The sequence below is a fragment of the Monodelphis domestica genome, chromosome 2 (assembly GCF_027887165.1).
Source record: "Monodelphis domestica isolate mMonDom1 chromosome 2, mMonDom1.pri, whole genome shotgun sequence".
NCBI lineage: Eukaryota > Metazoa > Chordata > Mammalia > Didelphimorphia > Didelphidae > Monodelphis > Monodelphis domestica.
In genome coordinates, this window is record NC_077228.1 from 362,561,667 (window position 1) to 362,584,583 (window position 22,917).

At 34.9% G+C, this 22,917-nt stretch overlaps 1 protein-coding gene across 1 annotated transcript in view; it reads right to left on the reverse strand.

Moving 5' to 3' along the window:
- Positions 1-22,917, reverse strand: part of ASCC3 (activating signal cointegrator 1 complex subunit 3) — a 411,239-nt gene that overhangs the window by 351,111 nt on the left and 37,211 nt on the right. The window contains exons 3-4 of the mRNA XM_056818622.1: positions 15,192-15,342; positions 2,743-3,317 (exon numbers count right to left, since the gene is read on the reverse strand). Of these exons, the coding sequence (XP_056674600.1) occupies positions 2,743-3,317; positions 15,192-15,342 (726 nt within the window). The remainder of the gene's footprint in view (positions 1-2,742; positions 3,318-15,191; positions 15,343-22,917) is intronic.

Consider the following 22,917-nt stretch of genomic DNA (forward strand, 5'->3'; position numbering starts at 1 on the left):
TTTGTATCTGTTTTCATAAGGACCAGTCACCTCAAAAAAAAGCAGAAAGCATCTTAAGAGAAAACAAGCCCACAAAGAATTTGACTTGAGACTAGTTAAAAAAGATTTTTTCAAGAACATTCAGGAAGAAACTGGAAGATGACCAAAAAAAATGCAGGTTAGTTTGCTGTTTCTATACTCATCTAATTTAATAAGTAAAAATAGTAACAACATCACAGTTGGATACTTCCAACTTGAGGGCAATGAAAGTAGCAATGGCACTTAAGATCCTAACATTATAAAACCAGAAGGAACTTCAGAATCTGACTCCAAAGAGTCATAACTCAGGACATCTGGTAGAAGAAGAAACTGAGGTGCAGGAAGTTTTAAATAGCTTGATTAAATAGTTATGTCAGGAAGAACAATTGGAGCTAACTACTTATGGGGGAGTGGGGTAGGGGACAACTTTCCAGAAGGTAATACAATTGTAAAGGAATCAAGGATGATTTTCATCCTATCTTAAGGGGGGAAATTCCAAAAGAATAAAAGATCACAAATAGTGACTTTTACCAAAAATTCACAAACAAAACATATATATAAAACAAGCAGTCAGAAACAAAGAATTCAAATCCCAAGAAGCCAGTCAGGATCACACATGTTTTAACAACTACCTCTATGAAGAAGAAAAATCCTGCAATATGATACTTCAGAAGGCCAAGTACACAGGATTACAGCCAAGAATAATCTACCCAGCAAAACTGAGTATAATTTTAAAGGGGGAAGGATTTTTAATGAAACAGGACTTCCAAATATTCCTAATGAAAACAGCAGATCTGTAAAGAAACTTTGAAGTTCAAACGCAAGGAAAACAATAAATGCAAATAACAATTATAAATTATTAAAAAGGTTAAACCACCTACATTCTCCTCCCCACACTCCATCCTATCATCTTCAAGTGTGAAAGAGTCTAATTTGAGAGGGTCTGGAAGTGATACTGTTAAGCTACATTTTGAGAAAAGAATGTTAAGAGTGGGGGAGAGAAAGGCACTAGGAGAAATAAAGAAAAAGGAAAAGACAGATGGGGAAAAACTATCTCATATAATCAGGATGCATAAGTAAACAGTTGTACAAAGAGGAGGGGATAGGGAGTGCAACTGACCTTTGAACCTCACATTCATCTAAAATTGGCAAAAGAAGAAAAATACACACACACACATACACACACAAAACAGTTGGTTACAGAAATACATTTTACTCAACAGAACATCAAGGACTGGAGAGAAGAGAAATGATGATAGGGATGGTTTTAGAGAATCCTGGAAAGACTTATATGAAGTGATGCTGTGTTAGGTGAATAAAACCAGAGCAATCTATATAATGAAAATATGGTAAAGACAAACAACGTTTTAAAAATGTATGAACTGTGATCAATGTCATGATCAACCATGATTTCAAATGATTGATTTTTAAACATGACCCACCTCATGATAGAGAGGTAAAGAATTTAAGAGTGCAAAATGAGGCATCTTTTGGGGGGATATGATCAAGGTAGAAATATGCTTTGTTTGGCTATACATTTGTAACAATGACTGTGATTTCTTTTGCTGGTGTCTTTTATAGGTGGGTAGGAGTTAGAATGGGAAAGGAGAGACAGTAGATTTTTTCTAGTTAAAAAAATTAAAATAATTCTTTAAAAAGTAGGGTCTGTTACTAGATAACAAAATCATCTTCCAACAATACTATAGAAGAGTAGCAGTAAAAAATATTTTCTCTCCAATGAGCAGAAACAGTCACACAAATCAAAATCTGATCATACCATAATATGTTCAAAAATTTTAGAATCATTTTTTAACTCAGAAAGGAACATTTCTAAATACTGATAAGTTTCCACTTAATAATCTCCTATCAGGGAAAGTAACATATAGTTACCAAGAATACATGAGAGGTTCCTGAGAAGTCTCTCATTCCAATATTATAAAAGAGTTAACTTTCAAATTATGTTTTAGATCAGCTTATTAAAAACAGTTAAATATACATAGACAAGGTGGGTAGGTAAATATATTGTTAGAAGTGACAAAAAGTCAGAACAACCGAAGCTCAAATTTAGTCTCACATACTTATTAGCTAGGTGACCCTGGGCAACTTAACCTCCGAGTTTCCTCATCTATAAAATGTGATTAATAATAGTACTTACCTCCCAGCATTAATATGAGGATAAAATATTTGTAAAGTGATTTGTCAATCTTAAAGTACTATGCAAATGCTTATTATTATTATTATTGTTATATCAGGAGCCATATAAAATCATACTGGTCCATTACCATCTAGCTTGAAATAAAATAGTTAAACCTTAAAGACTAAAGACTGGTAAAGCTATTATAACTTCTGGAATAATTAATGACCTTCAAGGATATTCACAATAAATGACAGATAAATTATCTCCAACATGAATAAGTATATAAAATACAAATGAATATAAATTGTTAAGAAAGTTCCTTGAGATATTTGCAAGGATGTTTAAAACTCAATTCAACAAAATTTAAACACCTATGTGAAACATTGTGATAAACCCTGAGGAGGATACAAAACTAAGATAAAACAATACAATCTCGGCTATTATAGTCAGTAAGAAGCTACTGAAACAAAATACTAAAGAAGGTTCTCTTAACTGATCTTTGTCAAGCATGCATATCTTATGAAAACCACTATTTTTTTCAAGACATTGCATGTTAATAAAAAATTTAACAAAATATTAAACTATACCTCATTCTGAAGTTCATCACCACTTTTAACAGAGGCAAGCATATCATACAAAGTACAGCAAAGATCTTCTATTCTTGGTGCTTCAGCAGTTCCCTTCAAAGTTTCATTGAAATATTTTTCAACTTCACACCATAAAAAAGAACTATTGTTTTTTTCAACAGGCTTGAAATCTGAAGTATAAGTCTCCTGGAAATGTTCTAAATTATTATTTAGAAATTTCTTATAATCAAGGCTTATTACTTTCTGGGCTTCAGCTTCACCATTTATTGGCAATTCTTCAAAGTGATCTAAATCATGCATGTCAAATGAAAACATTATATTTTTTCCAAATAATACTCTGTTACCATTTTGCTCTTCTGTCATTTGTACAAGTGCTGTAAGATGGTCTTCGGGAAAGTGAGATGCAATCCGAGAAGTGGCATTACATGCTGCAGTAGCAGATGATGATGGAAAAGGACCAAACATCTGCTTAAGAGCCTTTGTTTCGTTATGACCAACACAATCCTTCAAGTGAAATGTCTTAAAGAGAAATGCAGCTCCACTTTCAATTGCTTCCTGTCCATTGTCTGTTCCAACTATTCAAACACAAAAGAAACAAAGATTAGCTTAATTGAAACATGGAATAATATAACATTTTTGATAAATATCTTACAAAGAAAAACATCAGTAATTATAATAAATTTGTTCATCCCAAATGCCACTATCCAAATATTAGAAAATAAAATATACTTTCAAGTTAATCTATATTTAACATAAAAATTATCTGAAAACAGTTCAACTTTTTTCTAAAGGACAATTATAGCAAAACCAAAATAACTATTGTTAAAATACAATTAACAGGTGCTAACTCACTAACTTAATTTATAAAATTAACAGTTAAAAGTATATAAATAAATGATCGTGGAACCATAATTTTAGAATTTGAGAACTCTAACAAAGTGAGCTAGACTGTCAGTTTCTAGAGATGAACTGTGTATGTGCTATGTATGTGTGTTTGAGGTTGGGCATATAAGTGGGTGAGAGGGAGTCTGTAATGCAAGGGAAATCAACACAAAGTTAAAACATAACACATAATTTTATGACAATGAAAACTTTCTAATTACTAACTATTTTCTTTGAAGCTGGCTGCTTAAACTAGGATTCTTTCCCCAAAGGGTAGAAAAAAGGAAAATACATATATACACATGCACACACCCCTAAATATTTTATACATATAAATCATATATGTGCATACATAGAAGTAGTTATTAAAGGCCTGATAACTTCATAAGTATTCTACCAACACCTGTGTGTATACTTTGTAAACCTTAAAATTTCTTAGACTTATGAATGTTGGAAATTTCCCCATTTCCAACATTAGGTAGGGAGGGTCCTTCTCCTCCCTACCTAAGACTACTTTAGGACAGAAACCTTTTGCTAAACAATGGAAAGGGCTTTGACCTATGCTTAAGCATAGAACAGGAAGCTATTTGAGTCATGATTGATTTTAGAATTGATACAATAGAGATACTTGGAATGACAGAACCAGGTCTTGGAACTTACAATCTCCACCCTACTCAGTCTAACAGGATTTAGGAAGGGCTTCAGCATAGATCAAGATTTAATTATTTGAGAATATGACCTTCAACAGACATGTGCAAAGGGGAAGACCTCTGGGCGGTCCTGGATTAAGCTAGAGCCACCATTGGCACAGGGAAGACATGGACAGTGATTGGTACATGTGAGAACTGAGGGGAGGGGACTTAGATGGTTTGCTTAAAAATAGCTGGGTCTGAGGACTAGGGTGGTTGGAGAGGTTTTGCTCTGAGAGGTTGTGCTCTGAGAAGCTTGCTCTGAAGGAGGCTGGAGGTGGAGGCCCCTGAGACTGTTTCTCCATTTTGGTCACGTGAGTGATAGGGACTGATCTCTTTTCTTTGCCTCAGCTATCTAAGGGCTTGGGCCTTTGGTCCAGCCTAAGGAGAGGGGGTATTTAAGCCCTATTCTCTCTCTCTCTCTCTCTCTCTCTCTCTCTCTCTCTCTCATACCTTTCTTCCTCCTGTTTGTAATTAAAAACTCCATAAAAGGTTGACTGCTGACTTGAGTTTCATTTAGGAATTACATAGCTGAATTCCTTGGCGACCTTAAATTAATATATATCAGTCTTTTAAAGTGATTTCCTTGTCACAACTTTTCTGATATATTCATCTGTTCAAAGAATTGACATCTGTTTACTCTAAAACAGTGCATCTGCAAACAGTTCTACCTCCCTTGGTACTACTGAGTATAAAATAATGCTAAATCTTAATCAGCTCAGGATATTGACAGCCTATACTTTCAGGCACAATGGATTTAGGATTATCATACATGCTGAATCATCTCAAGGAATCATAACCAACATAATAAGAGGTATTTAGCTCAACTCTATATGGAAGTTCACTGTTCTTCAAAAACCACAAAATGATTTGGCAAAACATTCAATTTTATATAGTAAAGAGATGAAGAAATTATGGTCTTGTTATAACACTTATAAAAAGAAGAAGAAATAAGTACTTTGGTACATACCTTATTTCAACAAAGGTAAAAGAAAAAAGATATCTGTATAATTTTTAAGTCAATTGGGAAAAAAACTTTTAATTTTAAGTTCTTTGTGACTTTCTCTTGCAAAAATTAAAAAATAATTGTTTTTAATTAAATAATTGTTCTATTCTTGACCACTAGTCATTTTTTTCAATTCAAAAGAAAGTTGTATGTAATAAAGATAATTCAAATAACATTCCAAGTATAGTGTATTAATTTCATATTGTAACTAACCAGATTATCAAATGCACACAAAATGCACAAGCATAGGCACATATATAGTTCAATTCAACTATCATGTTGTTATAACTTTATATATTATTGTCAAGTAGGCCTCAATGACACTGAAAAAATATTATTATATTATATATATATATATTAATAATTATCTTTGATGAAGAAACTCAACTTTTAAAATGGCTGCAAATTTAATTTATTTGTTGAACTGATCAAAACTGAAATAACCCCTTATTTTTTTATTATTTTAAACAAATCAATATTCTCTGGTGGTCACCTAATTTACAATAATATGCACATATACATGTACAGACATTTGCAGACTACAACTCTAAAGCATTTTCTTAAAGAATAAGAAGAAAACAACTTAAAGGAACAGACAAAGAATTATCTCGGATCTAACCCATAAAATTTCAAAGTCAAAAGAATCAAAGCTCCTCATCTTACAGATGAGTAATATAAGGTATTGAGAAGGTAAATAACTTTCCCAAGACCATCCATGTATCCAGGAACAAACTTCTTGACACTGAGAACATATATGGTCTTTCAATTGTATAACAGTGACTATGAAATAATAAGTTTCTAATTCAGATGAAGATATAAAGTGCTCAGACATATTTTCTTTCATTTATTGCTAGAGACACTGGTTAGCAACTGGGGAAAAAATGACTGGTGAAAGGAATAACTCATCTGCTCTAAGTAAAGATCAATTTGCCTTCTTCGCCCTGCCTAGATGCCTCAAATACAGAGAAAAGGAGCAAGAGAGCATCATCCCCAGCCCTGCTCATGTTCAATTTTACCTCTTACTTCCATTTTATCACATTCAGTTAAGTTTCAGCTCTGACATCCATATCACTTCCCATATCATATCCAAAGATTCTTAGTCTCAATTTTTTGCTCCTTAATAAAATTTGCCTTTTACCTCAATTAAAAAGACAAAACTGAAAGCCAAAATGGTGAAACAGAAGCAAAGAAAGCTTAAAACCACCAAGAATCCTCTCCAACCAATCTTAAAATAATACCACAAAACAAATACTGGAGTGAAAAAACCAACAAGGAAACAAGTAAAGCAACTTGAGGAGCAAGGCAACAGCAAGCCCTCTCACACACATACTATCCCATATTTATTGCTCCTGATTCTGAACCTGGGCCCAAGCCAACCTCCAGACCCTGAGACCCTGCCTAAGCCCACAACAGTGAAACACAAGGCACACCTACAGTAAGGTCCAAAATTCTAGCCCAAGAGTCTGTGCTGCTTATCTATTTATATAAGTCTAGAGGTAGGTCAGGAGCCTCAGACTAAGCTAATAATGAGGACCTGAAATCCAGTTTGAGGCAGTCTGTGTAGCACTCCAGGTCAGTATAAACACAGAACTAAGACCCCAGATCACCAATGAAGAGAGTCCCGAGGATGCTGGCCTGTGGGAGCCCATATCTAGCTAGCCCTTACCAAAGCTCAAGGCAGGGTCCAAGGGCAAGGCAATCTGTAGTGTACATGACCTGATCAAACCCAGAATGAGATCAAAACTCCCTGCCCAGGATAGACTTTGAGCTATCAGCAATCTCAAGGGGTGATTGAAATCAGCAGTAAGAGGTAGCTTTTAGAGCTCCCAGCACATAGGCCATCATACTACTTTGGAAGAATTGAAACTTGAAGAAACCCAGAAATAAAGCTAACAGTAGCATTTAGAATTGAAATTAAGAGAATGCCTAATCCTCCATGAAAACAGAGAATACCTTCAAAATGAAAATGGAAGTCAATAAATAGGCTGGGAAAAATGAGCAAACATCAAAAAAACAAAACAAACCACCACCTAACCATAGAAAATTTTTTATAGGGACAAAGAGCAGGGCACAGACACAGAAGGGGTCAGTGAAAGCAAAGCAAACACATACAAAGTTTCAAAAAATACATAAATTGGCCTCAAATCATGGAAGAAATCAAAAAAGAATTTCAAAAATTAAGAGAGGCAGAGGGAAAATGGAGAAGAGAAATGAAAGCAATGCAAGAAGAAATGAGACAATTGTAAAAGGAGACTCAAAAGCTCACAGAAGAAAATCTTTCCTCAAAAAACTAGAACTGGGCCACTAGAAGTTAATGTCTTCATGGGACAGCAAGAAACAATAAAACTAAATTAAAAGGATGAAAAAAAAGATGAAAATGTGAAATATCTCACTGAAAAAAACCACTATTTTGGAAAATAGATCCAGAAGGATAAGGATGGTGATGTTGATGGGCAATATTTAAATTTTATTCTCATTGTAACTGGCTCAGAGAGGGAATAACAACCATACTCATTGGGGTACAGAATCCTATATTATCCTAGGGAAATAAGGCAAAGGAAAAAGGGTGGTAATTGAAGGGAGAAGGAAGTGGGAGGAGGGGTGATATAAAGCAAAATACCAGTGAGGAGGGACAGAGTGAAAGAAAAAAGAGCAAGATCAAAAGGGGAAAATAAGATGCAGGGAATACATAGTTGGTCTTCATTAACAGTGAATGTGAATGAGATGAACTCATTCATAAAACAAAAGAGAATAGGAGAGTGGATTAAAAATCTGAATCCTACTGATATGTTGTTTACAAGAAATACATGAGGCAGGTGACAAACACAATAAAGTTAAAGGGCTAGAGCAGAATTTATTATGCATCATCTGAAGTAAAAAAAGGAGTAGCAATCATGATCTCAGGCAAAGCTAAAGCAAAAATAGATCTAATTAAAACAGATAAGGAAATTATCTTTTGGTAAAAGGTACTATAAATAATGAACATTAATATCAACACTAAACATATATGCACCATATAGTAAAGCATCTAAATTTTAAAAGAAGAAATTAAACCACCTTAAGGGAAAATAGACAGTAAATTAAACTAGTGGGACACCTCAACTTCCCCCTTTTCAAATCTAGATAAAGGCAAAATTTAAATAAGACAGAAATAAAGGAAGTGAATGACATCTTAGAAAAGTTAGAACTAATAGATCTCTGGAGGAAAATGAATGCGAATAGAAATGAACATAACAATGGCTCCTAAACAAAAACTGACCCATGTATTAGGGCATAAAAATTTTACAACCAAATGCAGAAAAGCATAAATAATAAATGTATCCTTTTCAGATCATAATGAAATAAAAATTATAATCAAGAAAACTCCATGGAAAGAAAAAATCAAAACTTAATTGGAAACTAAATAATCTAATGCTAAAAAAGGGATAGGTCAAAGAGCAAATTATAGAAACAGTCAATTTTATTAATAATGACAATGAGGAAACAATATGTCAAAATTTATGGGATACAGGCAAATGAGTACTATGGGGAAATTTTATATTTCTAAACACTTACATCAATAAAATAGAGAAAATGCAAAACAATGAATTGGGCATGCAACTAAAAAAATGAAAAAGAACAAGTTTAAAATCCTAATTTAAAGACTAATTTAAAAATCCTAAAAATTAAGGGTGAAATTAATAAAATTGAAAGTAATAAAAACCACTAACAAATAAACTAGGAGTTGGTTTTATGAAAAAATAAATAGCACATTAGTTAACTTGATTAAAAAAGGAAGAAAATCAAATAATCAGTATAAAAAATGAAAAGAGTGAACTCCCCAGCAATGAAGAGGAAATTAAAGCAATCATTAGGAACTATTTTGCCCAATTATATGCCAAAAAATCTGACAAGGAAATGAATTTACCAAAATACATATTGGTCAGATTCATAAAAGAAGAAATATGATTTAGATATAAAAAGTGATACCATAACTAAACTAGGGGAACACAGAATAGTTTACCTGACAGATCTTTAAAGAAGGGAAGAAGAGCATTAGAAGATGTAAAATGAATAATTTCGATATCTTAAATGCAAAAGCTTTTGTATAACCAAAACTAATGTAACCAAGATTAAAAGGGAAACAATTTGGAAAAAATTTTTGTAACAAATTTCTCTGGTAAAGGTCTAATTTCTCTCATTTATAGAGAACTAAGTCAAATTTATAAGAATATAAGCCATTCCCCAATTGACAAATTGTCAAAGGATATGAACATGCAATTTTCAGATGAAGAAATCAAAGTCATGAATATTCATATAAAAATGTTCTAAATCCCTCCTGATTAGAGAAATGCAATTTAAAACAATGCTGAGGTACCACCTTATACCTATCAGATTTGCCAATATGGCAGTAAAGGAAAATGATAAATGTTGGAGGTGATGTAGCAAAACTGGGACACTAATGCAATGCTGGTAGAGTTGTGAACTGATCCAACCATTCTGGAGGCCAATTTGGACCTCTGCCTAAAGGGCTAAACTGTGCATACCCTTTGATCTGGAAGTACCACTACTGAGACTATATTCCAGTGCGATCATTAAAAAGGGAAAAGAACCTACTTGTACAAAAATATTTATAGCAGCAAAGAATTTTAAATTGAAGGGATATCCATCAATTGAGGAATGCCTGAACAAATTGTGGCACATGTTGCTGATAGAATACTATTGTGCTATAAGAAATAATATGCAAGATGACTTCAGAAAAAGTTGGAAAGATCTGCAGGAACTGACACATAGTGAAATAACCAGAACTGGGAGAACATTGTACACAATAATAGCAATATTTGGATGATGACTATCTGTGAAAACCTGGCTATTCTCAGCAATGCAATGATTGGGACAATCCTGAAAGACTTATGATGGGGAATGCTATCTACCTCCAGAGAAAGATCTGTTGGGAGTCATCTTTCACATGAGTGTGCTCTTAAAACAATGACCAAATAGGAAGTGTGTTTTGCATGACAATAAAAATAAAAAAGTAAAAAATAAATACCAATAATAACAAAAATTTAAGTATATGTACACACACACACACAAAAATCAAAAATTTAATTCCAGGCCCTGAGGTTCAGTGATTCTATTCATTCATAACATTTACTCTGCTCAGCAACAGTATTTTTATCCTCAACACACATATAAGGGAGCTAAGGTTCCGGAAAAATGTTCTCTCCACTCCTCTATCCCCCACCTAAGTGCATTCTAAGACTTCATAATAAATGTTTGCAAGTTGCCTCAGAATTCAATTACTAAAAAGCAGAACTGGGAATGGAATTCTAACTTTTTGCTACAAAGCAAACACTCTTACCACTAGCTAGAATACTCAGTAGCAATTGCCTCAGAATAATGACATCATTAACATGTGAAAAACCATCCCCATATCACAAAACCTGACAGTAATATCATTTAGCTAATCACCAGAGAAACAAATTGAACTAATGATAATCCAAACAACTACTTACTTTAACTCCAATAGTATAAACTTCCTTCAACATCAGTCTATTTACTATCGCTATATTACTTGATATACAAATATAACTATTAATCCTATAGAATTAACTGATCCTTCCCCTCGACAAATTTTTTTGCTTAATATTATCCCAATTAGTGATATTAGAAGAACCTATAGGCCGATAAGAGAAGTGTACAGAATATATGATAGTTATCAATGTGACAAAAATAGAAAAGTAAACTGAAGACAAGCTGTAGAGGGCCTTAAATGACAACAAACTTTCAGCATTTTATAAATAAATAGTTAGTGTTGGTTGTTGCTGTGTCAGAACATTGTTACATAGCATGCAATTTCCTGAAAAAAGAATTATTATAAAAGTGGACCTTGAGAAAAACTGATCTGGTAGCAATCAATAAGATGTTTCAGAGTAAAGAAAAAATTCAAAGAGACCAGATAATAAGTTACAAAGATAGAGCAATGAGATCAGGGAATTTTTAAGCATTTCAAAATTATTCTAACTATACCTATTCTCCTATCTACAAAGCTTAAATTTTAACACACTGACTTCAGTGTGCAAAAAAAGAACATAAAAGTAAAAAATATTCTGGAAAACATGATCCAGATTTCTTAATTCCTAAATAAAATGGCTTTTCCCCTCGATCCTCATCCTTCCTGATTTTTTTACATTTTACACTATTGGCTGCCCTTTTTCCTTAATACTCTCCTCACTCTGACTTTTGTTTTCTTGTTTTGAACACTCTTCACTCTCTTGCTTATCCTACCCACCCTTTCCACTCATTCTCCTTTACTAGATCTTCAACCATATTCCACCTCCAACTGTAGCTGTACCCAAAAATTCTGTCCTAGAACCTATTCTTTTCTCTATATACATTTTTGCCTGATTGACCTCTAAAAGTAAAGATGATTGTGATGGCTCTGAGGGATGAGCATTTTTTATTCTAGGTGGAGTGAAAGATTCTTGAGAAAATAAAAGTTCAAAGATGGCTAGAGAAGTAACATAAGAAGCAGAGGAGAGAGGAGTCAGGAGGGACTGTCCTATTATTATTTGTGGGAAGAGATAGATCATTTCCTTAAGAATTCATGTCTGACCTTGGGGGGGGGGGGTGGGACATGATTTGTAAATCTTGAAATTTCTCAGACTTGTGAATGTTAAAAATTTCTACATTGAGGAATCCTCCATTGGAACAAATTCCCTACTGGAAACATTCCCCATTTTGATGTGAGAACTCGCCAGGATCAGAAATGGGAGGACCTCTACTCCACCGGTACTTAAGACTGCTTTAGGGGAGAAAACTCCTTGCTATGGGAGGACCTCTACTCCACCCATACTTAAGACTGCTTTAGGGGAGAAAACTCCTTGCTAAATAATGAAAGTACTTGGACCCATGCTTATAATAAAAGCAAGGAGTTCTTTGAGCCATGCCTGTTTTATAGAATTGATACAATGGGATGCTAGGTACCTAAAAGGGTCGGGCAAGTTTTCTCTTAATGAGATTAGTCGACTCAGCTGTGTTTTCTCTGGTTCAGACTTACTGAGGGGATTAGTCAACACAACAGCATTTTCTCTGGTTCAGACTTACTGAGGAGGTTAGTCGACTTAGCAGGAATTCAGATGCGCTGTCTTTAGAAAACATCTACTGTGATTGGTAGATGGAAGAACTTAGGGGAGGTGACATAGGAAAAAACCTCCTATATAAGAAAAGGAATCTCTTGAGAAAGGGATCCTTGGAGGCTTGGAGAGGCTTGGAGATCCTTAGATCCTTGGAGATAGATCCTTTTGGAGGAGGCCCTTTGAAGATCTCTTGAGAAGAAGTCCCTTGGGAGGCTGACTCTGGCTGGAACTCCCTCTGGGGAGACTCTGTTCCCCAGACATCCTTGCTTAAGACAAACCTTATGGTGAGTGATAACTGACTGGTTTCTCTCTTAAGGCTTAGGCCTGGGTTGGCCAACCTATTTTTTTCTCATTAATTCCTTTTCTCTCTCCTCCTTTTCTTTAATTCCTCATTGTATTATTAATTAAATTCTCTAAAAAACCCAGTTGACTTGGGCATATTCATAATTTGGGAATATATTCCCTGGCGACCACCTTATATTTGATTTAAAAACCAAGACACTGTAGTGAAACATATTTTCTGCGGTCAAATTTACTCACCCTCTCTTATATCTATCACAATTTATATCTTCCACCATTTTAACTCACTACAGTTTACAACATCAACCATTTTAATTATAACAGATTTAAGGAAATCAAATTAGAAAAAGTGGTCAGTTTTATTTTCTCCAAGTTCTGCGCTAAAAAAAGGTGTATAGAACATGGAAGATAAAACTTTAAACCAAAAACAAGTTCTCATTCATAAAAGAAAAATCAAATGTAATTCACACATAAAGGTATTCATGCTAAGTTTTAGTTTCAAAATCTAAAATCCATAAATTTTTATTTAAAGAATATTTATGGGCTTACACTTAAAATTTTAAATGAGAATTAAGTTGATCGATTGCTTTAAAAATACCTTTCACAACATAGATGACTGATCTTTCCTAAATACTACAAATATATAAAATATAACTGAAGTTCTAAGAACCTCTACAGTAACTTCTCACATTAACTATTACAGTTCATATCCAAATGAAATGAAGGAGAGTGTCTTCTCTTGGAGACACTTTTCTCCCTAGGATGATGGCATAGATATCTCCTGGTTCTTCTCTTAGTTGTCCAGATTGTTTAGATTACTTTATTGGCTCTTCCTCTAAACATCACATCCATTAAGGGTGACCCCCCTTCAAGAATCTTTCCTGGACCTTTTTCTTTTCTTCTTCTGTACCTCAACATGACTTCACCAGCTCCCATGGGATCAATCATATCTATACAGATTAATTCTCAGATCTAATTATTCAGCTCTAATCTATACTATCAACTGCTTAGGTAGGCTGTCCCATAGGCATTTTTTTAACAAAAACATGTTCAGAAAAGAACTCATAATGTCTCCCAATTCCTCCTCTCTTGTCAACATGCGAACTATTACTTTTTTTTTTTAAACCCTTACCTTCCAACTTACAATCAATTCTGTGTATTGGTTCCAAGGCAGATGAATGGTAAGGGCTTGGGCAATTGGGGTTAAGGGACATGCCAAATTTTAACCCAGAACTTCCCATTTCTAGGTCTGGCTCTCTATCCATTGGGCCCACCTATTACTTTCTAAAGCATCACTCTACTTCTAGTCACTCAGGCTCTCAACTTTATGCTGTTCTCAACTCCTCATTCAACCCCAACACATCAAATCTGTTTTTGAAATCTTGTCATTTCTATTTTCACAAAATTTATTATGTATATCCTTTATTTCCATTCAAGTAGACAATACCTTCCTAGTGGCCCTCATTCCACCTAACTTGGACAACTGCAATAGATTTTGGTCTGGCTGTTGTAAGTCTTTCTCCATGCCAATCGAATCCTTTACTCAGCTATCAAAGTAATTTTCATAAAGCATGGGGTTGACCATGTCAATCCCCTACTCAGTAACTATGACTTCTGTTATTTCCAAGATCAAATATAATGTTTGTCTTTTAAATTCCTTCACAACTTGGTCTCTTCCCACTTTTCCAGTCTTCTCATATTTTAATCCTCTCTCCAAATATTCTACAATCCACCAATACTGGCCTGCTTGCTGTTCTGCACACATAACCCTCCATTCCCATCTGCTGGCTATCTAATATGCCTGGGATGCTCTCCTTTCTCACCTCTACCTCCTGGCTTCCATGGCTTACTTCATATTAACTCAAATTCCATAATCTGCAGTCTCTTCCTCTGCAGTTATCTTTTATTTATACAGTATGTATATTTAAGTGTATAGCAATTTGCATGTTGTTTCCTCCATTACAATGGGAGCTCCTTGAGAGCAGGAACTGTTTTGTCACTTTTTTGTATCCTCAGAGTTTAGTAATAAAAGCATGTTGAAAAAGCAAGGCAGAACAAAGGACAGATTGCTGTTAGAAGTCAGAAGGGTCTGAGTTCAAATTCAGCATCCCACAAGTACTAGCTGTTTGATCTGAGCAAGTCTCTTAATTTCTCTCAGCCTAGGTTTCCTCATCTGTAAAATCAGAATAAGAATAATACCTATACTTCAAATTGTTGAGAGGATCAAATAAAATGGGGTATGTAAATCAGTTTGAAAATCTAAAATGATATATAAAAGCTATCATTGTCGTTATACTGGTTACTATTATTAAATAACTGACTGAAGCAAATACTTTTATTATAAAGTGAAGCTTGTAAATATAGCTTTTAAGAAAATAATAAATTATCTTACATGTATCTCATAAGTAATAGTACTTTTTATAAATGTTTGTCTCCTTAAACATTTAACTTTACCTATCTGCTTTGCAGCTTTCAAGATATCTTTTAAATCTTCATTTACAATTTGCACTTCCTTCTTCTCCAGATTGTCATCCACAAATTTTACAATTTTATTCCATGTGAGACCTAAATCTGAAATTTGTTTCTGAAGTTTGGATCGTTTCATCTGAAAAGGAAAAATTACAAACCATTAGCTCAGGCAAGTTTTTTTTTTTTTAATTCAACTCAAATTCAGCAAAGTTTATTTTATTTATCAAGTCCTCCCACTAAGAAATAAATAAAATTATATAGAAGATTACAGTCTAGTGTCTGAATGGCCCAACCTCATTGTTTTACAAATAATGACTTAAATGACTTATCTAAGATTCTACAAGTAGGAAGCTTCAAAAGTAGGATATGAACCCAAGTCCTCTGACTCCAGAGTCAATGTTACTCCATCACATTGCCTCTATTCATTATATATAATTTACAGATCTCAAAAGTAACTTTATTTAAGGCTGAAATTTTGTGATAGTCCATAGTTTTGTTCTACACCACAAGCTAACCCAAACTTTTATTGTTTTATTCCTTTTCATATATCTAAGAATTGAGCCAAACTGGTCTTTTTGCTGTCCTTATACATGATATACCATTTCTCACCTCCAAGATTTTGCAATGGCTACCCCAAATAACAAGAATGAATTCCCTCCTCACCTCTACCTCTTAGAATCCCTTTGTTGTTGTACAATCACATCTGACTCTTTACGACCCTTTTGGGGGGGTTTGTTGGCAAAGATACTAGAGTTCACTTTACAGATGAAGAATTGGGGCAAATAGGAATAAATGCTATGATAGACTAAGCTCTTATCAACAATATAAATAATTCAGGAAAATTTTGAGGAACTTCTAACAAAAAATGCTAGTTCAACTCCAGAGAAAGAACTGTTGGCGTCAGAATGCAGATGAAAGCATATGATTTTTAATAGTTTATTTGGGTTTATTACTTACTTACAAAAATGAACAATATGGAATTATTTCACATGAAAATACATGTACAACCCAGATGGAATTCTGGGTTTCAACATCAGGAAAGAGAAGGGAAAGAGATAAGTTTCATTTTATAACTTAGGAAAAGTTGTGTGAAAATTTGCTAACATATGCAAATGGTGTAAAAAAATTAAAATGAGATAAAATGGCTTTCCCAAGGTCACAAAGCTATTAAATGTCTGAGGTCAGATTTGAACTCAGGAAAATGAGTCTTCCCAACTTCAGATCCACCACTGTATCACCTAGCTAGCTGCTCTTTGGAATGCCTAATTTCCTTCAAAGTTCAGTTCTAGTGATTTTCCAAAAAAATTCATTTGTACCTACCTCTACTAAATATATTTTGTATATATTTGTGTGCATGTATGTTTCCCTTTATAAAATAAAAACTCTTTGAAGGTAAGAGATTTTCATTTTAATCTTTGTATCATAGTGACTGTCACAGAATAGGAGCTCAATAAAAATAATGTTTGGTTATTAAATGAATACAATATTTTTAGTTTTCAAAGATAAAATTCTAATTCCTAAACCTATTATTACCTATGATAATTACTTCCACTAATAAAATTGGCCTCAGTTTTCAAATGTCTTGCTTTAATTACATTGCTCAATAGTTTATTATCATTGGATTTTTACTGTTAAAAATAAAATCAAATGGAATTATTAATAAATAAGGACAACATTTAACATTTCTTACTACTTTAAAATTTTTTAAAGCACTTTACAAGGAGACTAACAACAGCCCTGTGCAGCAACTGTCATTATTTATTTTAACTTTACAGATAAAGAAACTGAGGATGAGAGAGCCTAGGTAATCTGATAGGATCATAAAGCTAGAAAATTCCTATCACAGGGATTCAAAATCAGGTTTGACTTCAAATCTAAAACTTTACACACTTAATCATGCTGCCTCATAATATTCTCAAGTGTGTGTAAACTATAAGAATAGTCAAAGATTATTATTGTGCCTTCCTTTTTATATTTTAGTCAAAGATGTACAACTGTATGGGGATTTACAAATTTATAAAATGAGAACCATTCCTCAATTGATAAATCATAAAAGGATGTACACAAGCAGTTTTCAGAAAAAAGAATTCAAAACCCTCAAGTCAGATGAAAAAAATGCTCTAACTCACTAATAATTAGAGAAATGTAAATTAAAACAAGTCAGAGATACCACTTCCTATCCTTCAGATTGGCTAAGATGATAGGAAAAGAAAATTACAAATGCTGCAGGAGATGAAGAATAACAGGCACACTAATGTACTATTGGCAGAGTTGTGAACCACTCCAACAATTCTGGAAAAAAAATTGGAATTATACTTAAAGGCTGTAATATTATGCATACTGTTTGACCCAACAATATCACCATTAGTTCTATACTCCAAGGAGATTTATTTAAAAAGGTAAGGGAATCATGTCTACAAAAATATTTGTAGCTACTCTTTTTGTAATGACAAAAGAATTAGAAACTGTGCAGCTGCCCATTAATTGGGGAATTGCTGAAAACTTATGGTATGTGGTATATGACCATGATGAAATATTATTGTGCTGGAAGAAATAATGAAGGGGGTTTCTGAAAAACCTGGGAAGACTTATGTGAACTGGTACAAAGTGAAATGAACAGAACCAGGAGAACATTGTACATGTAAAAGTAATAATGTAAAGATGAGATCAGATATGAAAGATTTAGCATTCCAATCAATACAATAATAATTCCAAAGGACTCACAATGAAAAATGCTATCTACTTCCAGAGAGAAATAATGGACTCTGAATATAGAATGAAATTTATATTTTCCTTCTTCTTTGACTTTTTCCCCTTAGCCACTTGGCTACTGTGGAAGTATTTTTTGCATGACGTCATATGTAAAATGAGTATCATTATTTCTTGCCTTCTCAATGGGTAGAGGAAGGGGTAGAGTAAGAGAGAATTTGGAACTGAAAATTAAAATTTTTTAAAGTGAGGAATGTAAATCTTAAAACTGCTCAGACTCTACTTCAGAAGATGTGATTAAGCTATTCCCCATTTTTAACAGTGAAGATACTTGATCAGGAATGTATTGAGAACTTTTAAAATTACTCCACCCTATTCAGACAGTGCCTTAGGGGAAGATAAAGTTGTAAACTCCTGATTGAACAATGAAAAGTCCCTAACTCATATCTTGTAGTAAAGTTAGAATCTTAAGCTAGGTCTATTTTTAGATCTAATACAAAAAGGTGCTAAATGCCTATAAAGGTTAAATTAATCACTAAAAGGTCAAGCAACTTACAAAAGGCAAGCTTAACAAAAGAGGTGTGAAGTACTCAATAGATTTTATCTAACCAGAGAAGGTGAGAACAAAAGAGGCGAACTAAGAATGGGCAGTCCTAGGAAAAAGTGTCTACTGTGATTGGTAGATGTGAAAATTTAGGGGAGGTGACACAAGAAAAAATTTCTTTAAAAGGAAGGGGAGTTCGAAATTGAGTTAGTTGGAGTCTGGAGTAGTTGGAGTTTGGAGTTGAAGTGAGGACTGGGGCTTGCTTGAATACGATCTTTTGGTGAGTGATAAAGACTGACTCGCTCTCCCTTAGACTCAGGCCTAGGCCATTTGGCCTAGGCCCTTTCTACTATATTCTCTTTCTCTCTCTCTCTCCTTCCCTTAATTCCTTCATTTATATTAATTAAATTCTCCATAAAACCCAGCTGACTTGGGTATTTTCATATTTGGGAATTTTCCCCTGGCCACCACTTAATTTTAGATTTTAAGTCAAGACACTAAAAATTATCTTTACAGTTTGGCCAAAACCTTTACAGAGTTTGGCATTACAGTTTTTAACATTCACAGTCTTGGCAAACCACATTTTCACGGTTACAGGAAGCAAAAGAATACAGGGGAAACAAACACTAAAGTAGCTATACCTGTGAAGATGAACTTATGGCATGCAGAGGCATGCGTCTCCCTAGGCATGAAGAAGCATCTCCGTGGGCATGCACAGGCCCCTGACTTGGACAGTGGGAGGCTGTTTCTGTCTCCAAAAGCAAGGAGTGGGCCATTCTACCCTCTCTCCAAGGTTTCAGGGGCTGAGTGCAGCTGGGCTAAGCAAAGCTGAGCTCTGTTCACCCCTGGGTATGGTCACTCCCCTCCATTCTGCCCACTTCCCTCACCCCCAGGCTCCCAGGAGATGAACAGCCGGGATGTCACTCCCCTACCCACCTATCACTCTGCAAAAGGTACAAAGTTCTTTTAGTCTTCGTGGATCCTTACTGGTTGAATAGAACAGGTAACAGTCCTACAATCCTGCTTTTGTAAGCAAAGAATTTATTGGCTCCTGGCCATCCTGACTGCACTGACCCTAATTAAAATAACACCCTGAGCCCCATTCGCCAAGTCTTAAGGGAAAATGCCAATCAGATCCTTCCTAATCCTTCTAAGGATATGAGAGGAAATCACACACCCAACCCAAAGGGAGGGTTCAAACCAGCTAACATCTCAATGGAAAGGTCCCCATGGAACCATCCTATCCACCCCTACCACAGTAAAACTGGAAAGGCAGAATACATGAACTCAAACCTCTCACATTAAACCCTTTATCCTCCCAGAAACAAGTGGCAGAAGAGGAGGTGGGAACACCTATTCCTATAAGCAGGTGGAAGACACTCTGGAATAAGCAGTCCCCTCCTCCTCTCTCTTTGTTATCTTAATCCCTCCAAGGGGGTCCCTCAAACTGTTATGTTATGCAAGAAGCACCCAAAAAGAAAAGAAAATTCCCTGGCTGTAGCCAGGTCTAGGTACCTCAAAAGCCTACCAAATGCCTGAGGCTTCCAGGAAATTTGCATCTACTCTAGTACTAGGGGCAGCCTAAGATGGTCCCTTTTATAATAATCAGGAGAGCTTGTTGAACATTGGTCATCATACACCTTTCCACAAGACATTGAGAGTTTCAAGGAAAATACCCCTTCCTTTGAAGATGATCCTTTTGTAGTCACAACTAATTTTGAAAGCATTTATCCCTCTTATAGCCCCACAATGCTACTGACAGAAACCCCTGCTGGAAAGTGTATCATAAACACAGAGACCATTAATGACATGTTTTCTGCTTTCCAGTTCCCTGAAGCTCCAGCTGTAGTTCACTGCTCTGCCCCTATAGGTGGAACTAACCCTGTCTCTAGAGGGAACCACCAGGCAGATTCTGCAGTACAGCTTGCTGTTCTATAAGGATCTGAATTGATTTTAACTTGGACACTGTTTGTAAAATTTAGATTTGAACTCTGGACTTCAATCCCCACAAGTCCTTGCTCCACTTCCCCAAAATGCTTTGTAATCTCACAGAATTCTGAGGTGGGCAAGATCGAGAAGATACTTAAGCTGATTGTAAAGGCTTTTGGACTTCCGTTTTGGGGCAGACGTGGCTCTTTCCATAATGTAGGTGAGGTCTTGTCTAGGCCTCTGTGGCCTAGGCACCACGTGTTTCTTATCCTGTATTTTCTTTAATCCTTAACCTTTAATAAACCTCTAAAAAACTATAATACTCCTTGCAAAGAGAAACTAATTTCTACCTGCCTCAGTCTCCCCTAAATTTTAACTGTTACATGTTAAAGGGATTTTCTTAATCTCTCCCTCTGTTTCCTTAAGAGGCTAGAGAGCAGGGTTTCTAAGTGGATCAGAACTGACAAGTTCAGTGAGTCAGTAAGACAGGAGCTGAAGATTCTATTACCAGGATCAGGGGTGGGACTGGGGTGGAATGGAAGGAAGGGAGTAGAGCTGAGGGTAGAGTGAAGGGGGTGGGGCTGGGAGCAGGAAGGAGATCAAGTTGGGAACTGGGAAGAGAAGGAGCAAAGAAGGATGGATGTGGGGAGAGAAAGGAGGTGAGGAGAAGACATAGTAGGATGGGTGGGTTAGTCAGGGGAAGGAGGATAGTAAAAGGAATGGCCAAGAGAGTGAGGAGAAGGATGGTTCCGGTAGGGATAATGAATATGGGTGGGGACTAGGTATTGGGGAGGAGGAAACTCCAGGGTAAGGGTAGTGGGATTGAGAGTCAGATGGTAAGTGAGGATAAAGAGGTGGATTGGGAGGAAAGGACATAGGAGGAGTGGGGGATGAGCTGGGTCTGAGGGGGGGGGGAAATGGGGGAGAATGGGGGGGGAAGGGTCTCCCTCAAAGAGTTCAAGTCCTGGTTTGGGTCAGTAGGTCAGTAGGTGGAGAAACTTCCTCACAGTCCAGGTAGGAGGATGATAGGGTATTTTTCTTGCTAGATTTAATCAAAGTTTCAGGAGAAGGAACTGAAGGAATTAAGCCAGAATGGTCTGGTTCCAAAGAAAAAATGGTCTCCTCACTGGAGAGCATGGTTAATATGTCAAAATAATATGCCCACAAGAGCCAGAATTTATAATCTTTCGAATCTTTATCGGCTTTGAAATCTTTGTTTTTAATAGCTAACTTTAAATATTTTAAGATCTTTAAATCAAAAGAGCCATACTTTGACCAGTTAAGGGACTTATCCATCCAGGCTTTGCAAAGTTTTATACCTTCCTTCTTTGTCATCCAAGCCTCCTTAGAAAGATTAGGATCACCCCAAGAATTTAATAGTTTATGCAGGGATGAATCTGAAAGAATTTTTCCTGATTTCCCTTGATTTGTTGCAGTATTTCCCATAGGTCTAGTCTTTCTGTTTTAATCTACCTATTTAAGCTGGTCTGATTATTGCTGAATGATCAATTTACATAATGAAAGGTTCCTAAAGCATAAAAAAATTCAAGACACAACTTCCTTTAATTTTATTGATAAAGGCAACTAGAGTGGAGTTATATAAGAAGCCAATGCAAGTCACTAAGTAATTGTTGCAAGGCAATAGTACCAATAATAAATATACATTTATTATTATCATTGTCAGTAAAGAATAATAATCAACCACTAATAATAATTATAAATCACTAATAATTATCAATCATTAATTATAGTTAATAATGAATAAGTTATCAATAATTGTTGATATTGATACTATTATTGCTAGTATTGTTTTTAAATTATTTTATTATGATGTTTGAAATGATAAAGCACTAAAGTAATATTGTACTGAATTAGTTTGTTTAATTTGGGTTTATTCAACTTTATTAATTTGGTTTTAATTTAATTTGATAATATTAATATTTAATTATTAACAATTCTTTTATTCTTTTGTGTATTTTATTACATTATATTTAACTAATATTATTTTTTATTTTATTATTATTTGTTATTATTGTTTGTTTTTATTTATGTATTTTGTTATATTATATATTTATTTATTATAAATGTATTCCATTTGATTTAATTCAGTTTGATGTATTCTATTTTATTATATTCTTTAAAAAAAATTTTTAATGTCCTGCAGTTTTTATTTCTTGCCCGTGGGTGGCACTACACCTGTGTATAGAGGCTAGAGCGTCTCTAAGGGCTAGAGGGCAGGGTATCCTAAAGATTAGGGAGAGAAGAAAAAAATGGGGTGGTTGCATAGATGCCTAGGGGGTGGGATTCAGTCTTTAAGAAATGTTTGAGAGAAAAAAAAACTTCTTTGTAAAAGAACTTTGTAAAAGTTCCATCCTATCCCCTCCAAGGGGTAGAGCCAGTGGCCATGTGTTTTCAAAGTTAGGGGGCTAGGGAGCTCTGGGCCTTAGGGGGCTTGGCTGGGAGCACCTAACTGTCACTGACAGGAGGTATCTGTGGCCAGATTTTGAACCTAGAACCTTCTGTCTCTAG